This window comes from Marmota marmota, unplaced genomic scaffold (genome assembly GCF_001458135.2).
Source record: "Marmota marmota marmota unplaced genomic scaffold, marMar, whole genome shotgun sequence".
Classification (NCBI taxonomy): Eukaryota; Metazoa; Chordata; class Mammalia; order Rodentia; family Sciuridae; genus Marmota; species Marmota marmota.
In genome coordinates this window covers 20,992,736-21,012,888 of record NW_026000005.1, presented here as the reverse complement: position 1 = coordinate 21,012,888, position 20,153 = coordinate 20,992,736, and the positions used below count along the sequence as shown (strand labels likewise).

Sequence of the window (20,153 nt, the reverse complement as noted above, 5' to 3'; positions counted from 1 at the left end):
TTTTGCACTATACACATGCAGAACTACCCTACAGATGTGGGAGAACCTGTGAGGTACCCCTGGGACTCTGACTAAGGGGAATTCAGAAGGGAGAGGTTGGTGGGATGAACCTCAGCCCCCACCACTGCAGCTGCTCTCAGGGCCTTGACTGGTCTTTATCCTCTCCCTCCTCTACTACCCAATCTAAATTCTTTCACCTTGGCAGGTTTTGGTGGCTGCACTAAAAGGAGTAACCCAATCTTTGTTCTTGAAAGGATCTAACCAATAAACATAAAAGGGATTATGTTAAAGTTGTTTGTGAATTTGTATATTATTTATCATTTTGGTTTTAATTTTTTAGTCTTAAGATAATCATTTAAAAATAATTTTTAGTGTAATATAAATAAAAGTGTAAAGATTACAAAAATCAACTGATAGGCTCCAATTCACCACCACTCAAACTACACTTTTTGAGATGTAGTATCCCTCTTTTACTAATAAGGAAATATCATTAATTAAGACCTCTATGCCCTTAAGTGGTGCACCTGTGACAGGAGCAATAATTATGTCAAAGGCCAAAATGCCTTTTGCTTCCATTGGGTTGTCCCCAGTCTATAAGGTTATGTAAATCAGTTTGAGACACAGCTTTTCTTGACTAAACAAATTGAAATCTGTTTCAACTTTATCAAACCACACATGGAAAATAAATAAAAGCATAAGCTGGATTCAATAAATTTTTATTGAGCTCCCTCAGGGTGCATGAATTTAGGATCTATAATTTACATAGGTAGAAAAGTGTCACTTTAGCCCCCCTTTTTAAAAAAGCAAATTATATCTTCTCTATGTGTTTCAAGTGAATCATTTAAAGTGAGTGAGGCTCACTGTGATGTTACCATATGTTTTAACAGAAGAAAAAGGAATAGGATAAACATTTTCCCTTTCCCAAAATAAGGGTTTAGTGCCAAGATAGACTAGCCTTGGTCTAACAAGAGCTGATCAAAAAGGCTGGAGAATTTGGAAGATAAAGATGTACTTGGAAGCACTATCCTCTGAGGACAGCAAAATGTCAAAAAACTAACTGGCTCAAAAATTATACTGGGAGATCAAGAGAAGAGTTAGTCACAGCTTGGGAAAAACAACTGAAAATTAGATGACACTATCTGTAGCTAATTCTGATGTTTCCCTGGAGTTGTGAAAGCACTCTAAATAGAGGGGTTATGGCTTCATACCCCTGTGAGCAGAGTGGTTTTAAATGGTAGATTCTCCAGTGCACCAACTGTATTTTCAAGTATAATTCTGGTATTTATACCTAGCAATATAGAAGAAAAAGCAGCAAGGAGAAAGTGTCAAGTATACAGGACATAAAATGAGTTGGTAGCCCTAAAATTCCCAGTACAAGTCTTTTTCGTTAGGAAAATCACATTCTGGCTCAGTCCAAGGCAACATTGGAGGTACTGCTTCTGATGGCTTATTATAAGCAGGAGGCAGTAGTGAGAGTATTGAATCCTGGCTTTCTTCTTTCATCTGTTAAGGAAATCCAAAATAGGGCTGTTGGTAGATGAATTTAATATGTCAGTTCTGTTACCAATAAAAAAAAAAATCATTAAAGAAACTGTTTTTTAAGTGTTTAAATTGTTCTTAGGTATTTTCCCTAAAAATGCTTTTGACTGATAATCTGAAAAAAAGAATAAAGAGCCAAGTAAACTGATTTTTATCAGAATTATTTTGTCCTTTCATCATTTCTAGCCAATACAGAAAAAGAAAATGTCTCTAATGAAAACATACACTGAACATATAATAGCATCTGATGGTAGTCCAATTTGCTTTTACTCACTTTGTTTTACAGAATATGAATCTTTTAGAAAGTCTATATGTAATTAAATTACCAAAAATTTTTTTCTTGTTTTTAGCTTTATTTTGTAAGAAAGTTACTAGTCAGACTCTTGACAACCGTAAGTATTCCTTTAGCCAATGAAATGACTTTTTAATAGTACTTAAAAATATCTGGACAACAGATCAGCTTACCTGTTTGAAGAATACATGGGACAATAAGCTGCTTGCTGATGGCCTGAAATTTTTAAAAAGTTATTGAAAAAACAGAACCTCATATTAGAATGTAGATTTAAGATATATACTAGAAATTATTAGAAATTAGGTTTAGAGCCATAAAACCCAACTAAAAATTACAAAGAAAATGAATATATGTCCAAAGCCAAATTCTTAGTTCCAATCTTGACTAATGGGAAGCATTAATTCTAGAAGTATCCGTCAATTAATCTATACTCAACATTTATTGTGCACATACTATTTACAAGGAACTATATGAGGCACTAAGGGGCTAAAAACAGATAACTAAACATATCTTCTTTCCAAAATACTAATGCTAATATATAGCTATGCAGAGTAATAATTTATATTAGTATAATAGGAGCAATTTATATTTTTATACTGTTTGGAGGTTTCTAAAATGTCTTAACATAAATGTACTAATTAATGTCCAGGAAAAGGAACAGATTTTTACAGGTGAGTTGGCTAGGAAATGGTACAACTAAGACTAGAGCCCAACTTGTGCTATTAATTCAATGTTCTCATTTGCTTTTCATCTCAAGTTGTCCTCAGCATTGATATTTTCTATATTAGGCTAGTTTTTTGATCAAAAGATTTGAATTTTACAGGAAGGGTAATATCACAAATCTTCTATATGAAATCAACATGTATATTTTGTGCTATTTATAGATAACCAATATTACCTTTTCTCAGGATCTTGCTGCAAACAAAGCTGTACCAAGCTAAAGAAGGCAGGAGAGAAGGTTTTTGAGGATGGCGTGTGCAGTCGGTCACTATTGACTGTGTGAGTTCCGCTGGAGACAAGTACACTCTCTCCAATTCCAGAGTCTATGCCTGACCGGGAATTCTTCATTCTAGAGTCTGATTGTGGGAAAATACTGATATCCAGTGGGCTATATGGAGGACCTTTCAGTTTCTGTAACAGCATCTAAAAAAACCCAAAAATTTCCTTCAACCCTTTTCAGGCAAAATATTAAAACAACAATAATAACAATAAAGTTCCTAAGAGTCTACAATAAACATGTTTAACAAAAATTATCTACAGTGTAAGAGAACCTATGAAAGGGAAGAAGTTCAGTAATTTTAGTAGCACTTACCTGAGTTCTCTGCATGTCCTGGAAAGGTACTTGCCCACTGGCTAATTCACATGCTGTTATCCCAACACTGTAAATATCTGACTTCACATTATATCCATGTAAATCCTAGAGAATACAATTAATTTGATGTCCTTTAGTGCAAAAAAATTAATAAAAAGTTAATAAACATGTGCTCTTTTGATAAAATATGGTGAATGACAGTGGGGAAAAATACCCGTAAGCGCAAAATCAAGATCTACCTAATGTATGGCTTATGATTAAAAATTCCTAACATAATTTTGACAAGAAAGAGGGAAAGTCTTGTAGTAGGCCATTCATCAATCCAAATATAAGGATGCAACTGTCCTTTAATCAAACTCAGAAGACACTCGAGACGCACAGACAACCCAATGCCACGGCCACACCTGACCTGTCTCAGTAGTTCTGGGCTCAGCCACGGCTGCACTGATGTGCTGAACTGTGGGAAATCAAACACAGCCCTATGCCTCTGTCCGTGCTTAACCAAACTATGCAGGTGGGACAGGCCAGAGAGGGTCACTAGGCCATCACCAGAAATGAGGATGTGGCTGGCTTTAAAACTCCTAGAACAAAAAGAAACAGTCCTAAGTACTAGGAATCTGGCCCATAAAGAGAGAATAAAAGTCTGGTCAGAATGAATCTATCCTTGGAACTTAAATACCCTTTATAAATAACAGTGCCTCATATATACTGCTCTACATATGGAAATGTTGAGGGAATTAAGGAAGTCTTCCACCTCCTTAATATAGCACTAGAACAAAGAAAATACAAATGACAGCTACATGTATGGAACTGGTAATTTTTTTCAAATAAGGAATGGAATAAAGTTATTAATTTCACTATTTTAGGTTGCTGTTGCAAAAAACACCCAAAGTGTCCAAAATATCAAATAATATTTGAAGAGATAAGGTTATAATTTAAGGTTAAATGTGATACTATCCATTAAAAACAGTCTCTCATGATATAACATCATTTATAAAGACATTTTGTATAAAAATTCCCTTTGCCAGATAAATAATAAAAGAGTCTTATTTTTTTCCCCCAAACACTGAATTTGGACACTAAGAAAGCAGGTCAGCCAAGACACTGGTAAGGTATATGGAAACTTCAGTAAATTAGAATATACCATTTGAAATCCTCAGTTAACAAAATGCTGCTAATAAACAAATTACAAGTCAAAGGCTTCAAGGAAATTGAAACAAAACAATAAGAAAGCACGCTTATTTAAAAGCAACTTAATTAAAAAGCAAAACAAAGTCCCAGCATATCTTAAAAGAACACTGCTTTTCACATTCAGTCAATTACTTCTGCAACTGCAGTTTGGTAATGAGAATTTATACTTAATATGATAATCTCAGGGTGCTGCAAGATATTTCAAAAATTAAGAAAGGATTAATTATAATTTGATAATTATATATATATATATGTGTGTGTGTGTGTGTGTGTGTGTGTTTGTGTGTGTGTATAAAAGCTGGAAAGCAGATAAAGAAACTCTTTGTTTGCTTAAAAAAAGAGAAACCAACAAAAAATTCAGCTAATGAGGACCCCCTTCCCTACAACTGATACTCTGAACATACAGGTTCTTATATCCCTCATGAGATTCAGACTGCATGCTCTGTTAGGTCAGGTGCTCCACCAGCACCAAGGACAGCACTTGGCACAGATGATGTGGTCTCAAAATGGTTGGATAAAAGGTAAGCATCCACTGGCTCCTTCCTTCCTAAATTTTTGTTCATATATTTCTCATCCCTTTTTTCTTTTTAAACTTCTTTTTTACTTCCTCCTAACAACTTTCTTTCCTAAAAGATGTCTTTCAACTCTTTAATTTTGTAAAATGCAAATAAGTAAATACCTATGAATACAGCCATTTTGGTGCAGATAGTTCAACCCACGCACTGCTCCAAAGAGAATGTTTCTTATTAAATCTTCGCTCATTCCTTCAGGAAAGTAGGTCCTCAAGAGCTGACTTGCTGAACCTGAAAGAACCCTGACATCTTTACATGAACATTGAAAGTGATTTTGCTCCCATCTATGTTTTTTTAATGTATTTATTTGTTCTAATTATTTATATATGACAGTAAATTCATTTGGACACATCATACATAAACGGAATCCATCTATGTTTTAAAAAGTGTTCTTTTCAACCATAAACTCACACATACACCTGTTAGTTGGGAACCTAACTACTTTCCCATGTGAAAGTGAGTTTTCTTCAAGAATCTATAAGACTCTTTTTTCTTGGCTGGGGATATAACTTAGTGGTAGAGTGCTTGCCTAGCATGGTTCCATCCCCAGCAACACACACATACATACACAGTTTTTTTCTAATGACCTAAAAAGTTAGGAAAGAGAATTAATGATTTTTCATTATTACCAGTAAAAATACATATTGCATATGTATGTAATATGTAATGTTTTAAATCCAGAAGAAATCCACAAAAGCTGTTATAAAGATCCAAGCTATACAATTTATTCACTTATTTATTCAACACTCTTGAATAAATAAGTCTTGAATAAATGTGAGCACTTGGGGGACCCAAAACAGAAAATATAAATGCTCCTTGCTCTCAAGAATTACCAGTGAGGGAGACGGGCATACACACACATTTATAATAACATGAAATTGGTTCACAGTGCAGTGAACATGAATGGTATGCATAGGTGGGAAAACTATTTTCCTGCAAAATTACAGATGCTCTCTGAAACAGGGGAAGAGATAGCTTGAGCAATGGCATAAAATTCTTAGAGAATTAATGTTGGTTTCATTGATCATCATACCCATTATACTTTTTTCTGAAGACCGAAAGTCAACATGATAGAGAAATATATCATAAAATATAGATATCATAAAATCTAGAATTGGTCATTAGATATATAAATTAAAAGCAATGAATAATAAATCTAAGATCTCATTCATCTTTGTAATGATAGCATCCAGACTAAACAATGATTTATTTTATTTAATACCAGTTTTCTTACCATAAGCCATAAATGGAGAAATAACCCAAAGCCAGCTGCCCACAGTGAAAACTGTCCAATAAGTTGTAATATTGGGGTGCCGGAAAAAGTGGGATAGAATCACTGCTTTCTAGGATAAACATACAAGAGACATGACATTTTTACAACCTTTATTTTTCTTATAAGAGAGCAGCAGTAGTGACAGCTAAACACCCAGGGAGCTTCTTACACTAAGCTCTGTTCTTTTTGCTTCCATCCCTCTAAATCTCACAGCCATGCCATGAAATACATGGTTCCCATTTTATAGAGGATAGCACTTTTTAATACGAGAGTCACTTGAAGGAATTAACAGTCGTTACCAAAGTTTGAATGTATTTGTTCTTTCACAGAGTGGATCTGGCTGTCAAATGTGTTTTCCAATACAGTAACTTTGTGTTGATAAGAGGAAAGAAATCTATCCCCTCAAACAGACATTCCATTAAGTATGTCCTTTTCTTCCTACTGTTACCTGCAAAGCTTTTAGGCGTTCTTCAGTGCAGTTTTCCAGATTTGTAATTTTTATAGTCACCAGTGTTCCTGTAGGAGTATGCCGTGCGAGATGGACAGAAGTAAAATTATCAAATCCTCTTCCTGTAATAAGACATAAAATTAAAGATAGCAACAAGAAGAAAAAATTGGCACTGTGTACTTTATCAAAATTAGAAACTCCTGTTCTTAAAAAAATTATTAAGTGAGAAGGCAAACCACTAACTAAAAGTATTAATAATACTTATATCTGATAAAACTTCCATTCAGAATACATAAAGAACTCCTATGACTCTGTAAGGTGACAAGCAGTCCAATTAAAAAAAAGACAGAAGATTAACAGGCAATTCACAAAATAAAATATGGGAAAGTCCAAAAAATGAGTGAAAAGATATGAGATAGGGAAATGCAAATTAAAATAATGCCAGACCATTATATATCTACTATAACAGCTAAAATTGTAACTTTAGCAAGTTGTGATATAGTCAAAAAAATGGAGGGCTGGGGATGTGGCTCAAGCGGTAACGCGCTTGCCTGGCATGCATGGGGTGCTGGGTTTGAACCTCAGTATCAGATAAAAATAAAATAAAGATGTTGTGTCCACCGAAAACTGAAAAATAAATATTAAAAAAAATTTTCTCTCTTAAACAAACAAAAACAGAATGTCATTTGGCTACCTCCTACTCTATTTCTAGGACCTGACAATTATTGATCTGATTTTTATTTGTCATCTAAATGATATCAAAAAGGATGTAAACTTTTGTGTTTAGCTTCTTTCCCCCAGCATAATGGTTTTGAGATTCACCTGTCACATCAGTAGTTATTTTTCTATTGCTAAGTTATGTATGGAGAATTTATTTATCCATTCACAGGTTGGTGGATACTTGAGCTGCTTTCAATTTTTAGTGGCTAGAAATAGAGCTGGCAAAAACACCCCTGGCACAGGTCTTTAAGGAGACATATGCTTTCATCTCTCTTTGACAAAATACCTGAGGGTCAAACTGATGGGCCATGGAGTAAATTATGTTTAAATTTATAAGTTGCCCAACTGTTTCCAAAAGTGGCTGAACTATTTCGCATTCCTACAATGTATGAGACCTGCAGTTGTTTGGCACACTCACCAGCCTTTGGTGGTACATTTTTAAGTGTGACACTGTGCACCTATTAACAAGCACCCGATCGATGTCAGTTCTCTCCTTCTATCCAGTCACCAAAATCTGTCTGTTTTACCTCTGAAATGAAATTATGCTCACCTTCTCCTCTCCAGAGTCTACTTCCTGCCTTAATTGAAGTCCTTCCTCTCTCCCTGGATATATACCACTCCCTGTATTCTCAACCATGGCATGTACTAGAATTATGAGAGAACTTCTTCAAAGTGCCTATGCTTAGGTCCCATTCCCTAGAAATATTGATTAAGGGCTCTGTAATGGAATACAGACATTGCAATTTTGTAAAAGACACAGGTAATAGGGATGATATTTCTGGTTGTGAATCACTGATCTACTGTATCTTCCAAACTACTACCAGAGTTGTTCTAAAGTTGGCATTTTATCAGTAGGAGGGTACTGTGGTGCAACAGTTGAAAGCTTAGACCCCACAGTCAGAAAGATCTGGTTTCAAATTTCTAGCTATTATAATTGTATCTATCTATCTATCTATTTGTATAAGATAATATATAGATGATTTGAAATCTCTAGCTGTTATAGCTGAGGCTACTGAGACTCTGCAAAACAAAAGTGATAAAGGGTTAAATGAAGAAAACACATGTTACTGTTCAGCATAATGACTGTTAGATGCCACCATTACCAGTGCCATTATCAACAATGTCTCTCTAGCACTAAGAGGATAAATTCCAAACTTCTGCCTTAAATCCTTAAGAAAGTGGGTAAGATGTGGGGGCCAGCAGTCCGAACTTCTAAATATATCTTATAAAGTCCTTCACAATGTGTTCCCTACATGCCTTTGCAGATTTATTTCCTACCACTGCCCACTCTTCTTTCCACTTCTATTTACAGAGGAACTATGTAGCATTCTCCAACCATCCTTCTGCAGTCATTTACTGCGGTAAGCATTTTTACCTTTCTTAGACTGGTACCATCTGAATTGCCTTTCAGATGCTGATAAATTGCCTTTCTAATGCTGATAAATTTGCTACCAGGTAAGATTCTTATTCTCCCTTGATCTCCTTGACCCTGGCATGTGCTCTATGCATGGCCAACTGGAGGATAGAGGGAGTGACATAAGAAGTAGGGGTTATCAGAACTCATTGCAATGAGGCCCCATGTCTGTGGCAGCTATACCCAACTAAGTAGTGCACCATGCTGCGTAGTCCATGGCTCTTGTCTTATTCACTCAGCTCCTTTGGGATTCTTCCAAGCCTATTTCTCTAGTCAACAATTCTGTGAGTATTGTTCTTGAACAGTATTGTTCAAGAATTCCCTTTTTGCATAAGTTACCAGTATTGTTTTTTGCTGTTTACAACAACAACAAAAACTAACTAGAACATGTAGCAAACTTTGCCTGATTTTTTTCTTTGACTCCTAGAGGTTTGGTCGTATGCTCAATCTTCTCTGCTCCCAGAACATTTAGCACATACCTCTACTGTAGTACTCTCAAGACCATGAAACAGCACTATCTAACGTCGTCATCTTCCCAGAGGTGCATTTTGCATTGTGAGATGTACATGAGATTTTGGGTGCCAGAGAATAAAATGTTATGGTTTAGATGAGGTATCCCTCAAAAGCTCCTGCATAGGAATATTTTGGAGGTGAAATGATTGGATTGTGAGAGTGCTAGAATCTAATCAGTCCATCCTAGTTTGAAAGGACAAACTGGGTGGTAACTGTAGGCAAGTGGGGTGTGGCTGGAGAAGGCAGCTCATAGGGTCAGAGTGGGTGCTCTGGAAGGGTTCATCTTCCCTGCAGCCCACTCTCCTTTCTCTTTCTTCTTCCTGGCCATCACAAATGGAGCAGTGCTCCTTCACCACAGGCTTCCACCATGATGTTCTGCCTCATCTTGGGAGTCAGTAGAGTCAGACCACCATAGACTGAACTGCTGAAACAATGAGCCAAAATAAACTTTTCCCCCTTTAAGTTGTCACAGTGATGGATTTTTTGATCATAGTAATCATAAGCCAACTAACACAACTCCTCAAGTGTTTGCATCCCCAGAATCTACCACTCACTGATTTAAAAGGTATTTCTCAATGTTCAGAGTTATATAGAATATTTCACATATAGAAAGCTATAAACGAATACTCATTTTATTGCACACTTAACTGAGAAATATTTCTACTATAAATGGAATTTTGGATAAAATTTTAAATTAGAAAGTAATTGGTTAAAGGTCTACGACTGAGAAAATTTACATGCTGTAAGTTGTACACAGTGTTATTCGCCTGTATTCTCAGGATGCTGAGGAAGGAGGATTGCTTGAGTTTAGGAGTTTGAGACTAGATGGGCAACAAAACCCCATATCAAAAAAATTTACATTATGTGATTTTAATCCATACTCAGTATAAAATAAAACCCACAAAACTAGAAGCTTCCCACAATAAAGAAAAAAAATAATAAGTTTTTGAATTTGTGTCTTCCTTCTCTGAATGTACTTCAATGGAAACGTAAAACTTCTAGACAGTAATCTTAAATTCTGGGTCATTATTTTGAGATAGATATAAAATTAATTCAATATTTGATTGACATTATTAATACCCAGTTTTATGCTACAGGTTACAACAGAAAAAGATTTGCCTCTAAAATAATTTTTTGTCATTAATTTTATTTCTAGCAATGAAGGGTCAGTTATGTGAAATCCAGGATTATTACCTATTTCTACTTGTAGTTCATAGTGAGAAACATTGGTGGAACATATCACTTCATGGGCTCTAGCAGATGGAGGCGACCAGGAAACAGTTGGTTCATTGACCTGTGTTTTTTTTTACAAGATGAAAACAAAATAAGTAAATTTTTTTCTTAGTTCCCCAAGTAGGCTCCCCCTCCTCAATATAAGTACTGATGTATTTTCAAATAGGTACTCATTAGGAAGGCACTGAAAGATACTGAAGAAATTTTTAAGATCTAAAAGGAATTTACCAATTGCTAATTGATGTGAGTTGGGGAGCTCTTCACCTATAAAGGGGAAATCGACAGGAAAAGCAGAATTATAAATAAGCAGGAATACTATTCAATGAAATTTCTTATAAAATTTTTAGAAGTTGCTGAGAATGCCTGATAATTCTTCAGGGTATCTAATAAATGTATCATCAGAAGAGCTGCAGCAACCTGTGAGGGAAATCTCATGCTTGTGCTCTTCACTCTAGTAGTTGCCAGTTATATCCATTTCTCCTACAAGGTACATGCTCTACTAGAGCAGCTGTTAACAGGAAACAATTTGCCTATTAAAATTGCTAAAGAAGTTTTTCATAAGATGAATCAAAAGGGAGGTCAAAAAGAAAAAAGAAAAAAAAAGTCAAGAGATGGGAGAATAGGGTACATCCCTAGTGAAGGACCACCAGATCTCATGGGGTGCTTTGAAGTCAGGGTCAGGTTTGCACCTAAATATAGTGGCATTGAAATAAACACACATACAGGAGAAAGAAGAAGCCTAAGCCACTGGTGTCATATGATAGCCATGAGGATCTTCTAAAGGACATCAGGACCCTAAAGAACACTTAGAAGTCTTTACTGGCACCAGCAGGTGGCAGGAATCTTGTTACTACCTTCAGGGCGGGGAAGCAGACAAAGGGGAAAAAATAACATTACTATGTGCTAGGAATTGTGCTAACTTCTTTTCACATTCTTGACTCAGAAGAAAGAAATGGAGTCTGAAAGTGACAGATGCACTTCTATACACAGTGGTAGATATGAGCCCTAATTTTTTTTCCTTTTTTTTGGGGGGGGGGACGCTGGGGATCAATTCCAGGGCTTTGCACATTACTAAGCAAGCATTCTACCACTGAGCTACACTTCCAGCCTTGTTCCCTAAACTTTTAAGAGAACAGAAAAAATAATAATAATAATTTCAAGCTCATGTCTAAAGATGAAAAAGGTGAATATTGTCCAAGAGGAATGAAATATTGTAGAGAAATTCTACCAAGCAATTGGAAATAATCCCAATGAAAAGAGAAAAGAAATCTAAAAAAATCAATTTAGTTTTCTAAGAACAGGTAGTATTCAAATAAACTCAGATTTAAAGAAAAAATATAAGAAATAAAAAAGCATATAATGATTTTTTAAAATTTTAAAGTCATATCAACCCATAAGCTCACCAGGAAGGCTAGAAACATAATGAAGTGAGGCTTTACGGTTCATTGCTTACAAAATGGTCTCATGTTACTGTGTGACAGATTAAAACTACAGTTCAGCAAATGGAAAAATAGAAACAAAAAATATCTGATGCATACCAATGCCTGCTTACAGCAAAAGAAAAGTACTGTGATATGAATTCCAAGTAATCTGAAACCTCCATACTGCCTTTAATTATTCTTTGGTCTTTCTTACAATTTTAAGGAAAGAATGGATTGATGATGCAATGTAAGAGCACCATTTCCTGTGACAGTGGGAGACTAGGTTTACACCAGTCTAATGAATTTGCCTCTATGGATCTACTCTAGATTTCCTGACTAAACCCAGTTTCTGATCCTAAGAGACTAAGGAACAAACCCCAAATCACAGTTTAAAAACCAAGACACGAATGGCCCTTAGTGAAATATTTTTGAAATATTCTGCTAGACTTTTACTTGTGGTGAAACATATCTTTCTATTTTATTTCCTATGATGAAGTTTTTTAAAAATTTGGATTTATACAATAACTCAATGATATTGCAGAGAACACTCCCTGAATGGGTTGAAAATTGGACTGGATGGCCTTTCAGGAATTATTACACTGCTAAAATCCTATTTATTTATTTATTTGGTACCAGGGATTAAACTCAGGGTACTCAACCACTAAGCCACAACCCCAGCCCTTTCTTATATTTTATTTAGAGACAGGGTTACATTGAGTTGCTTAGGGCCTCACTAAATTGCTGAGGCTGGCTTTGAACTTGAAATCCTCCTGCCTTAGCCTCCCAAGCCTCTGGGATTATAGGCATGTGCCACTGTGCCCAGCTAAAATCACATTATTTTAAAAAGCAGCATTTCAACTCAGTCATCATAGCCTTTCATTTGTAAAGGCTAATTAAAGAAAATGGGCTTTTTAAAAAAAATAGGTATAGAGGTTTCCAAAGTGAGAAAAGAACATAAATCATTTGGAAAACTAAAGACTATTCTGGAAACATGTCTTTTAACCTAACATGTAATCCTGTATTTAGGATCCATGTTAATGAAGAATTACACATTGCATAAATAGAAGATCACAGGTAGTGTTTTGAAGTGTAACTCAAGGAGGGCCCCAGAAGCTTATTCTAATCATCAGGCACCAGTTTCCAGCTGGTGTTAATTTATGTTACATAACTTCTCCAGTTTAGTTTCTCTACTAGGGACTTAAGACAGATTATACCTCTGCTTCCTTAAGACTTTGGTCTAACTCCAATAACAGAGCACTCCTTAAAATATAAAGTAGTTCTATTTTGGAAGTTTGAAGTATTTCACCACGGAAGTTTCCCGAGCTCTAAGTTCCTGTCTTGGTAACAGGAGGACACAACAGTCAGGTGACTCTGAATTACCTTGGCCATAAAGGTATTACTTGAGCCAAATCTTGGATTGGACACTATCTCCTAGTGTACCAGAAGGCAAGCACCTAGAAGGCTTTAGAGTACTAGTGCCTAAAAAGTGAAATGACAAAAATGAAGACAGTTCAAGATAAAAGTGGGATACATTATAAGCAGGAGCAAATGGAATTACCTAATTTTATAGCAAACTTAGTAAGACATGTTCCATTTTGTAGTAAAAACTGCAGCCTAAATTAAGGATTAAAAGGAGGAAAAGATCCCAGATAAATATTTATTACCAAGCATGTTACTTTAAATATTATTTGATATATCACACACTGCCAAAGGGAGATAAAGATGAATAAGACAGGATGCTTCTTTTATAAGTATCACATTATGGTTGAAGAGACATACACATCAACCACTGAGAGATAAAATACTATTATGAGAATGTCTATGGTAGATGAAAGTATAATGGAAAAGATGTCACAGATCAAACTATTTGACCAATTCTTTATAGCTAAGAAGGAATTTCTAGGGGAGAAAAAAAAAAGGGCATTTCAAGTAGAAAGATGAGTGTGAGCTAAGATTCACTAACAAGAAACAAAACTCAAAAACTAGACATATTCCATACCATTGAGAGTATGTTAACATGTTAAGAAGTTTAGATTTTGTCCTACAGGTTTTAGGAAGTCAATGGAAGTTTTCAAACTGCAAAATGAAACAAGCAGGCCTATCTTGGTAGAATACTGATGTGGGAGAAGACCACGTGTGTGTCTTGGAGACTCAGGCAATGAGTCTACCTGCAATAGGCCAAGTGGGAGATGATGAGACTTGAGTAGCAGCAGTGCTCCGTTAAGGCGGGCACGGACTCAAGGACTTTCATGGACAGACTCCTAAAATGCGGGATCTAAATACATATGGGGTCGGGGTAGAGGCAAAGTGAGGATAGCTTCTAAGTTTCTAAAGTAAATGACTAAGAAGATGACTTAGTAGATAACTTAAAGATAACTTAATGGATGGGTTTTCAGTAACTAAAAGAGGAAATACAATGGGTTAGTGAGGTTTGAAAAAGGATTAAGGTTTTAATCAAATTCAGCAGAGATTCCTTTGACAAATGTAACTGGACATATTCTATAGACACATTTGGTTCCCAGGAAAGAGTAAAAATCTAAGAATCATCAGTTCTGTTTGATGCCAGTGTCTCTTCAGGACACCTGACTTAGCACCAGGACAATCTGAAACTTGAGCAACTGATAAGTGAGGCTGCTTCAGGGAGCGCTGGTCTAGGAAGAGAGGAGGTCAATTATAGTAGCAGGAGAGGAGTAAGAAACAGTAAAAGACACTGCAAAGAAAAAGAGCTGTAAGAGTTGAGGAGTGAATGGTATTACAGAAAAGCAAAGGATGAGCATTAATTATACTCAACGATTTTCTTACCAAGTATTGATGGATACTGCTTTCAGATTGTTTTTCAGGTCTGAGTGATTCAACTTGTGTTCGTGAAGTACAGAAACAATCCTGGAAGTCAAAAATATATTAAGTTAAAAGTATGGTGCAGGATAAGCAGGAGTGGCATATGGATAAAAAAGGTCTTGAAATGAGGAGGGGAACAGAGAGAAAGAACAGCCCGGACTTGAAGCCAGGATCCATACCATGGAGGTCCTCAGTATGGGGGGAGAAGGAAGGAATAGCTAGGTGTGCAGAAGGCAAACTTTATATCTGTTAATTGGGCACTTTTGATGAATTTCTGAATATTTAGCTAAAAATTATTCTGTATTCATTATAATAATTTTAATTTTGATCCTCATTTTTCTTCTTCAGTATAAGGATCATGTTTATAACATTAAACCACATATTAAGTATATTGGGAACCTATTTTTTTTAAGGTGACAAGCATGTCTCAAAGCAAATTGAAAGAGACTTACTTCTATTATCACAATTATGTTTTCTTGCATGTTAACCCATGACTCTAACATGTATTATTAAAAGAAATTTAACATCTGCATGTTATCTATCACCTCATCAATTAGTGGGTACAGCTGATCTTATACCATTTAAGAAAAAAGTATATCAAAAGAAAAGCATAAACACATTGCATGAGAGACTTTTATAATAAATTATTTTCAAGCATCTCATCAACATTCATATTTATATGAACATTTGAGTATAATATCAAATGATTCTTTTAAAGTCCATCCATGCCTACTTAATATTTTGTAGTCAGTTACTTAAAAGTAACCAAAGTTCTTTTCTTTTAAGATATGTCAGCATTTCTAGATAATCAAACTAGTCATTTCTGCAGTTTACCTAGTTTACTGATTATTTTAAGTTGAATTCAGTCCCTGCAGCTCAGAATCTTCATCTATCAAATGGAGGAACTAACATAAACAGTCTTTTCTATCTTCTCCAACTTACAAACTGATAGAAAATTACCAATCTTAAGTAATCCTTTAAAGCAGGGATCAGCAAAATAGGGTCCATGTGCCAAATCTGGTTCATGGCTGTTTTGAGAATAAAGTCTTATTGGAACAATCATTCACTTTTATTCATTAACAATGCCTATGATATGGCTGTTTCTCTGCTACAAAGGCAGAAAAGCCGTAGTAACAGAGACAACAAGGTGTGTAAATACTGTTTGGACTTTATAGACAAGTTTGCTGATCCCTGCTTTAGAGAATGAGGTATTTCAATGCACTTCTGAAGATATAAATTTAAAGTAAATGACTTATGCATTTTTGCACATAAATAATGATATAGTATCCTAACTTCATAGTTCTGCCTATCAGCCCTGTTGACTGATGGAATGGAGTAAATTAGCAGATATGAGTTTGAACCATGGCTCCATTCTTGGCAAATTCAAATTAGGATGATGCTCTCTCTCACAATTATAAAGACAAAGATTATTGTCTTAATATAAAAAAATTCCCTGTTCAAGTTATACTCCATTTATGTATGATGTGTCAAAATGCATCCTACTGTCAAGTATAGCTAATTAGAACAAATAAAAATTTTTAAAAATGCCAAAAAATTCCCGTTCAAACATTATACTTTATATAAAACAAAGTGAAAGTCCTCAAGATATTTAATCTAAAGTGGATATCATGGATCTAATATAAACAGAAAACAAGGAGGCATCTATACCTCATTATTATATATTGATCCAAATGTTTTTGTCTGATTAAGTCAAAGAGCTTACTTTTAACACTACCTTGCTTGCCTTTATTCAGATGAAAATTTTAGAAGGGATTTTTGAAAGATTTAAAGGATGAGGCATAATTAACTGGATGGAACTAACAAAGTAAAACATATATGTAAGAAAAACTGGACACAGGATAAAGGGATGAGGATAAGGAGTATATAAAAAATATATAGAAGAAGCTCTTTTCAGAAAAGACAAAAACTCACTAATAATTCATTTCTCAAAACCACAAGTCATTCAGGTAAAAACATCTTAGAACATAGTATACTCCATCAGAATATATGCCTTCTGTTATGGCTCTGTACAAACATCTGACTGCTCATGACACCAAGTTAGATCATGTTAATAAAAACTTACCAAAAGAGACATTGAATCACTTTAGTTCACAGAAAATGACAAAAATCCATCTATTTCAAAGAAGAGTTTTGATTTATCTTCCTTTTGAGATGCAGAAATATCCTACTAAAAAAAACACAAAAGCCAAATAATTTAGATTTATATATAAAAGTTCCTTGAAAAACTAGTTGTCATAAACTCCTTCAATATGTAGGCAGCTATTCCTTGACACAGGACTAGAGACATTCTGACAAATATCTTTAAAGAGCATTTCCTTTTACTGAACACTATTTGGGATCACCACAGAAAGGTAGAGTGAAGTTGAAGGGAGGTTCTGAATATTTCTGAAACTTCGGTATATTCAGTATATTTGCATCTCTCCTATCTTCTCTGTACTGGTTTTTGAAAGAATCCTGGGCAAACATGAAAGCAATGTAGAAATGCAATTTTAGATTCACTTTACAATTTTGGACTCAATATACATGGGCCCATTTACAATAAACTCCAAGAATTTCCAATATTTTTATTTATTAGCAAACTTTGAGACTTTCCAAAACTTTCTGATTGGATTAACCTATTAAATCATATGGGGTCCCTGATTACCAAATCTGGGAAAGAATTAGAATTAGTAACAGATGAAGAAACAATGTTTTCTTGTTACCATGTTTAAAAAAAGGAGAAAGGCATTTTTTGTTGTTTTTATGTAAAAATGACATTTTTTGTAAGAAATTGTTTTACCTTATAATTTTTAGTTCTTAATTCTACTCTTAAAATTTGTTGATATCAAATATATATATTATTATGCAAATATTCCTATCCATTTTCACTAATAAAATATTAATCTCAATAATCTGTGAAATTCTGCAACAGATGAGAAATTTTTTTTCTTTTTATCTTTTTTGGGGGGCTAGGGGGTACTAGGGATTGAACTCAGGGGCACTTGACCACTGAGCCACATCCCCAGCCCTATATTTTGTGTTTTATTCAGAGACAGGGTCTCACTGAGCTTAAAGCCTCGCTGTTGCAGAGGCTGGCTCTAAACTTGTGATCTTCCTGTCTTAGCATCCCGGGCCATTGGGATCACAGGCGTGCACCACTGTGCCTGGCAACAGATGAGAATTTTTACTTGGTAACATCTTTGGATTCAGGGAGATACAAAAGCACCAGACCTCTACTAATAAAAAAAGGGAGCCATGTTCTAAGCTTGCTAGCACTTGGTGCTCCCTTATTTCTAAACAATGTCATTTCTTTCATTTAAATTGTACTCAAGTCCACAAATTTCATCAAGGCATCTACAAATATCTGAGCAAAATGAGAAAAGTAGGAGTTTATAGACCATAAGTATTATAGAGCAGTATCCAATTTTATTGCTAAAGGAAGAAGTGAATTTACTCAGGATGTTCACTATTAACCAAAAGCAAAGAAAAGGAGGAAGAAGAACCTGAAAGATGATGATTATTTCATTGCCAGCCAGGCATTACTATCAATTAAGGCACTAGAGTTTCCTGTACTACAAAAGGGGAAAAGCAATGCCTGTCCTCCCTACCCTCCAGGATGACTGAGATCAAATGGGATACTTCATCTGAAAGTGCTCATAACTACCAAACACTGTACACAAGATAGAGCTGATGCTCTGAAAGATGCAATGATGGCAGTACAAAATGCTAAGGCTTATTTGGAAAGCAAGTTGGCAATGGTTTGATAACCATGAAAATATTCATACTTTGTGACCCAGTAAAATTCCCACTTCTAATAATCTGTTCCAAGGAGCCATTCAAGTAAATGAATCAAACACACAAAGTCAATGCACTGTTACTGGTAACAGCTAAGTATTCATTCCACACATGTATAATGGTTCATGCACTGTGTGGGACACTGGGGACATCCAGGGTTAATCAAGACAGACAAGGACCTGACTACTTGGAGTAGTTTTTTCCCATAAACAGAAAGTTTAGGGATATCATGATGAATTGAATTTTCTGGTTACCATGATTTTGAATCCTGTTTTTTTCACTTAATAGCTGCCAAGTTGTTACTGATTTTGTTGTCTTAAACAGTTTGAAAGTCCATGACATCATTTATTTTTCAGAAAAATCCACAAGAAAATCTGTGAGAATTGTTAGTTCTAAAAGGATTGTCCCTGTGGGGTGGTTTAATTCTACAGGCTTTGCCTTAGATACACCAGACTATTAAGAGATAATTTTACAAGACATTTTGAGGTCAGGGCAGCAGCTGCACCTGGCAAAGGAGTGGGACAAAAGATTTGCTGTCAATTTTATTGGGCATGCTCTTTCACTAGTTATGAATATAAATCCTTTTTTAAAAACTCATACTTAAAAGACCTATATTTGTGAGGGTTTTCAAGACCATTTCAGTACAGCCCCTTGCAAATGAATCTAGAAGCTAATTACAATAAAGCTTTATAAATAATATGTTCCATAACTGAATGGTTCATCTTAAGGCTTTAATCTGAAAGTTGAACACTTTTAGTGGAAACAAAGGGCAAATCTATTTACAGAACTCGGGTTCTGAGTTAATTTAGGCATCCAATGAGGCAACACCACAGGAAATACAAACAAAACAAAAAAAGAAAAAAAAAAACAGCTTTAACTCTTTGTTGAGCTTCGAAAATACTGTAATTTTCAAAGTGATCTTGGGAACCCATAAAAACATAGATTAGAGCGACGCACAGCTCGGTAGAATTTTCCAAACTTAGTATCATGACTCATGCTTTCAACAAGTGTTTACTGAGTGCCTACTGTGTGCCAGGCTCCGTGCTAGGTAGGCGCCGTGTGTCATATCCTGACCAAGTTTTGAGGAAATAAGTATTGACACAACAAACCTACGAGGAGAAAACAACGCTAAACTTAAATGCTGAGGACAAAGCGACCCCAGAGCATCTAATTTTGTTAAAGTTTCCTTCCTAGACCTGCAGAGAGATCGAGCCAGGGCCAGTGTCTTCGGTTTAGAAATTCGCCAGACCCGTGAGCGCGGCTAAAGGTGAGAGCTGGGGGAGAGGAACCACTGGTGGCTCCTGCCCGCGTACCTGGCGCTGTCAACCCTTTGGGGTACCAGTCCACCCGCACTCATGTGCCTGGACCACCGCACGCGCTGGAACTCGCGGCCCAGGGATTCCCGCAGAGCCGCTGCCGCGCGGGCGCAGGGGCCGCTCGCTGAGCCACACTCCAGCCCGGGTTCCAAGTGGGCGGCCGGTTCTAGCCCCTGGCTTCCCGGGGCATGAGTGGACCGAGCCGCACTCCCTCTCCTCACCCACAGACCCCAAGTCATTTCCCTCCCCTTATTACCCTAGCGGCGNGGGCGGGGC

The 20,153-nt window shown here is 35.9% G+C and overlaps 1 protein-coding gene across 3 annotated transcripts; it reads right to left on the bottom strand.

Annotated features, from left to right (window-relative positions):
* Nucleotides 1-700: 700 nt before the first annotated feature.
* On the bottom strand, nucleotides 701-20,143 carry Stradb (STE20 related adaptor beta). 3 transcript variants are annotated; one of them, XM_015481262.2, is made up of 12 exons: nucleotides 20,134-20,143; nucleotides 16,850-16,954; nucleotides 14,731-14,811; nucleotides 10,469-10,568; nucleotides 6,628-6,749; nucleotides 6,141-6,249; nucleotides 5,014-5,137; nucleotides 3,553-3,724; nucleotides 3,144-3,248; nucleotides 2,730-2,974; nucleotides 2,005-2,047; nucleotides 701-1,503 (listed from the first exon to the last, which is right to left on the bottom strand). In XM_015481262.2, exons 2-12 carry the CDS (start codon nucleotides 16,859-16,861, stop codon nucleotides 1,360-1,362), a joined length of 1,257 nt encoding a protein of 418 aa, XP_015336748.1. In that variant the 5' UTR covers nucleotides 16,862-16,954; nucleotides 20,134-20,143; the 3' UTR covers nucleotides 701-1,359. The 3 variants fall into 3 exon arrangements, with proteins under 3 accessions (XP_015336748.1, XP_048664268.1, XP_048664269.1); XM_048808311.1 differs by lacking the exon at nucleotides 20,134-20,143 and adding an exon at nucleotides 19,875-20,101; XM_048808312.1 differs by lacking the exon at nucleotides 20,134-20,143 and having other exon boundaries at nucleotides 701-1,527; nucleotides 16,850-17,787.
* Nucleotides 20,144-20,153: the final 10 nt, after the last annotated feature.

Bases quoted from the DNA above. Each gene is read 5' to 3' on its own strand.
- Stradb (XM_015481262.2), bottom strand. The intron at 6,750-10,468 runs GTAATAATCCTG...GTCTTATTACAG, and splicing joins TGAACTACAAGTAGAAATAG to GAAGAGGATTTGATAATTTT. The intron at 1,504-2,004 runs GTAAGCTGATCT...TTTCCTTAACAG, and splicing joins CCCATGTATTCTTCAAACAG to ATGAAAGAAGAAAGCCAGGA.